Source organism: Haplochromis burtoni, unplaced genomic scaffold, assembly GCF_018398535.1.
Source record: "Haplochromis burtoni strain Fernald_Lab_line unplaced genomic scaffold, NCSU_Asbu1 Contig_70, whole genome shotgun sequence".
NCBI lineage: Eukaryota > Metazoa > Chordata > Actinopteri > Cichliformes > Cichlidae > Haplochromis > Haplochromis burtoni.
In genome coordinates this window covers 1,382,519-1,386,659 of record NW_024582431.1, presented here as the reverse complement: position 1 = coordinate 1,386,659, position 4,141 = coordinate 1,382,519, and the positions used below count along the sequence as shown (strand labels likewise).

At 38.5% G+C, this 4,141-nt stretch overlaps 1 protein-coding gene across 2 annotated transcripts in view; it reads left to right on the top strand.

The window, feature by feature from the left end:
* Positions 1–4,111, top strand: part of zgc:175214 (uncharacterized protein LOC557610 homolog) — an 8,559-nt gene extending 4,448 nt beyond the window's left edge. For both annotated transcript variants that reach the window (XM_005925011.3, XM_042221604.1), the window contains 4 exons: positions 137–179; positions 676–717; positions 1,337–1,419; positions 3,225–4,111. In XM_005925011.3, the coding sequence (XP_005925073.1) occupies positions 137–179; positions 676–717; positions 1,337–1,419; positions 3,225–3,345 (289 nt within the window). In that variant the 3' untranslated portion in view covers positions 3,346–4,111. The remainder of the gene's footprint in view (positions 1–136; positions 180–675; positions 718–1,336; positions 1,420–3,224) is intronic.
* The last annotated feature ends 30 nt before the right edge of the window (positions 4,112–4,141 follow it).

Genomic DNA, 4,141 nt, shown 5'->3' with positions numbered 1-4,141 from the left:
TGTGTGTGTGTGTGTGTGTGTGTGTGTGTGTGTGTGTGTGTGTGTGTGTGTGTTTTTATCTTGCAATCACAGGTCAGGATCCACAGAACTTAAGTCACAGTTGTTACAGATGTTGTTTTCTTTGTGTCTCTCCCAGGTTGAAGCAACAAGGAACTAGGGAGCAGTTCAGTTACAATGAGGTATGTCAATGCAGTATCTGCCACTGTGGGTGCACATGTAACACCAGCTTCTTAGGCCTGTTATAAATACAAGTGTAACATCTTAGGCCGATATCGCCAACTGTGAAATCTAACACCCCCTCTTTTAGATGACCTTGAATCCATCTATGTGTCGCTACATTCTGGTTTTAAAATGGTAATCTGTGTGATGAGGCCCCATACACTAAACTGGTAGCAGAGTGTTAACAGTGTAGCGTGTTGACAGTTGGTAATAATGCTTTCAGACAGGGAAGGTTGAACAGGAACTGCAGTTTTTTTTTTTTTGTTTTCTCTGCATTTATAATGATTTTTTTCACCATGTAGGAGTAAATCAACACATATCAGTTATGTTTTCACAAAAATGCCCGTTTTACACTGTATCTTTTCTGCCGTGTAACACCACAGTTGACCCATGATGCTGACGCATAGATCACATGACCCAACACATTTCTTCTTTCTCTCCCCTTTTATTGTGCAGGTGGTGCTGAAGGGGGCAAGCAAAAAATTAAGCCTTCTTGGAGTAAGTCATAGTTTCTTATAAAATGTGAACCAGACTTATGTTAAACAATGTCAGCTGTGTGTTGCCCACATTGTTTATGTGCCAGTTTAGATGAGATCATTATGTGCTGGGAATGTTTGGCTGGTTCATTCAATCAGTTTCTCCTTCAGACGTTATTAGCATGCTGCACGTACTCAGGGTGGAGATGTGCTGAAAATATCTTAAATACTGTCAGTGTGAGAGTGCCTGCAGAATGTAGGGCTCCAGGAATAACTGCACTCATTCAAAATGCATTATAAAAAACATGTCTGTCCTGCCTCTTGTGATTTTGTTTAAAAAATAAAAAAACAACTTCTAAGTATTTTGTTTAAAACCAAGGCTTAGGGCTAATTTTGGTATAAATTCAATATCCAATTTCTCTTTTTAGTTTGAAATAGCCCTGCTGCCTGAAAACACAGTTAAGATAAAAGCACATTTTCACAACACTGACATACTTGCACTTTAAAGCAAAACGGTAAATTAATTTACCGCTTAAATTTAGCTACAAAAAGGCAAGTGTATTAGGTTTGTAAGGATATATGATGTCTATAACCAGAAAAAAGCCAACCGAACTAACCTCTGTGTCGTTTGTGCTCTGCAGCAAACCTGTGCAGTGTGTCTGGAAGAATTCAGGACCCGAGATGAGCTGGGAGTGTGTCCGTGCTCACATGCATTTCACAAGAAGTGAGTGTTAATAAAACAGTGATGTGAAAAGCTCAGTAGAAATAGTAGCTGCAATTATATGCCGTTCTCTTCGGTTAAGTTAAATTAATGTCATTCTCATTAGGCGTGGCGAGATCACAACAAACTAAATGCTTTGTGTGGGACACACTGAGAGGCAGCCTTTACTTTAATCTTAGCGAAAAGAATAAACACAAACGGGTTGCAATGTCACAGTGATCCTGTGAGGACAAATCTACTTAATTTGAATTTAATTTACCCACTAGATTAATAAAACAGGCGTCAGTGAAAGCTACAGGTTGTTTTGCAATAGCATTTACACAACTGTTTATTTCCCCTTTTTATTCCAATGACTGCAAAACTGTTTTTAACTGTTAGCTTGGCTGCTTGTCTGTATGGTTGCAAATATAACTATAATCAAATATTGATACTATCGATTGATATTAGTGTGATTGGATCGATGCTTTGTTTCTATTCTCTCAGTTCAATATGCAGCACTCTGAATTGTGCTAAATAAATTATTCATTTATTGATTTTTGGGAAATAATTTTTTTTTTATCCCAAACCAAACCTTACTTCACAACCCTGCTTTAGAGACGGGCACATTTACAGTTTCAAAAAATCCAGTTTCGTAACACATGAGAATCTACAAGGTGTGTTTTGTTATGTTGTTCTGTTAGCTAATTATTGTGGAAAGTAAAAAGCCAAGTGATTTAGTTGTCATTAAAATGAGCCCAAAATTAGCAGATTGTGAAATTCTACTTAGAGGGTGCTCATAAGGTTGATTATAAAGTCAGTGGCCATAAATGGTTAGAAAATATTTTTCTTATTCTTCTAGAAACACACAAAGAAAAAAAAAAGTTAAACCAAATGCTGGATGTAAAATTAATTTAATTAATTAAATTAATTGGGGGAATTTTAGTGTTACTTAATATTCTCACCTGAGGACAGAGCCAACCTAGTGGACTGGTTTTCCCAGCTTCTTGTTTTTGTGTAACACCGGTTAAGCTGTTTTTTAGGTTAACCAGTGTTACACTAAAGCTGTGGTTCTTTAACTTGCACCACACTACCCATTCTGTCATCAATAATTAACTCTAAAAAGGATCCAGTTAGAATTTTTGTAAAGTAAGTGTGAGTGTTGTTTCACCACCCTTAGAACTTCTACTTTATTATAATAGGTGGCACAAACAAAACGCTGTTTCGTAGTATTTAGACATGGTCACAAAATTTGGTAGCAGTGATGTTATTTTACATAATCCAACAGCTTCATATAATCTGGTAGAAAATTTGACAAATTACAGATTATATTTGCGATCATATCTAAATACTTTAGTATTGATGTGTGCAAATGCAAAAATGATGTGAAAAACATTTGCAGCAGTTGAAAATCCCAAGGAAGTAGAGCAAGAGAGTCCTGTGTGACCTCTGCTGGTGGCACTTTTAAATGACAAAAGTTACTTTACTTTCTCCAAAAAGTGCAGAGGCGTCAGTCTAGCTCAGTGGGTGAACAGGTTACAACATGACGCATGGCTGAGATGCAGCAGCCTGCGCCCCTTTTCTGCATGTCGTACCCCTCTCGCTCCACCCATGCTCCACCGCAGCAGTACTGCTGTGGGAGATGTTGTCGTTTTTTCATTTCAACAGGAAACAAAGTTCTTTCCTGCTATTTTAAGCTTTAAAAGTTGACTTAAAAAAAAAATCCCCCAAAACTAAAGCAACAATAATAGTGTCCCGATAATAAATCCTGAGTAATAAAAAAAACAGCTATGCAGTATTATTTCAAGCTGTTATTTTTCTTGTCCTGTCAGGTGCCTGCTTAAGTGGCTAGAGATCCGCAGCGTGTGCCCCATGTGTAACAAGCCCATCCTGCGGCTACACTCGGACGCTCCCCAGGGTGCCGAGGGGCCTATGGACCCAGAGGAGGTGTGAACGAGCCATCGGAAGAAGAGAAAAGACTCCCTTTACAGAAAACACACACATTAAATACACTAGAGAAGATGAACAAAAGGGTCATCTTGAAGAAATGTTAAAGAGCCCCAAGTAGCAGCTTTGCTGCTGACCTTTGAGCAGTTATGCTTTCGTGGGAACTGAATATTGATAGCACCAACATGATTTGGTCAAATCAGTCAGAAAGGGTGAATGAATAGGATCTTTCATTAAAATGCTCCTAGTTCTACTTCCATGTTGCACTGTTCACCAAAAAAAGAAAAAAAAAAAAGACAGGAAAAGGAGCAGCAATAGAAAGTTGGATCATTGCCACTGTCACTGGACAACTGGTGCAACACTGCCGGAGAGAAATGACTCTACTGGCATTGAGCAGGACATCAAATTACAGGATCAGTATGGATACCTCTAATATCTCAGGGGTGTTACCAATACAGCCAGCACAAACCACGTCAATCACCCTATAACCCTGTGCCATACATGCATCTTCAATACTGCCAATTTAGGTGAAATGCTCCAGGAGCCAGAGGCAGCTACACCCTCTGGCTGAAACAGACCAGCCGGATTACAACCGCGACGATTTAAGTAGATGATGTTGTTACCGATTGTGTCCCAGGCCCTTTTCCCTTTAAAAAAAAAAAAAAAAGACTGATAGAAAACTAGTCTTGCCTGTATGTATTGTATGTAATGTCTCCCTATATATATATTGTCCTTTTGTATTTTAAATAAAGCGTCATGTAATGTATTGTAACAGCCTTGGATTTATTGAAAGGTCGACGAG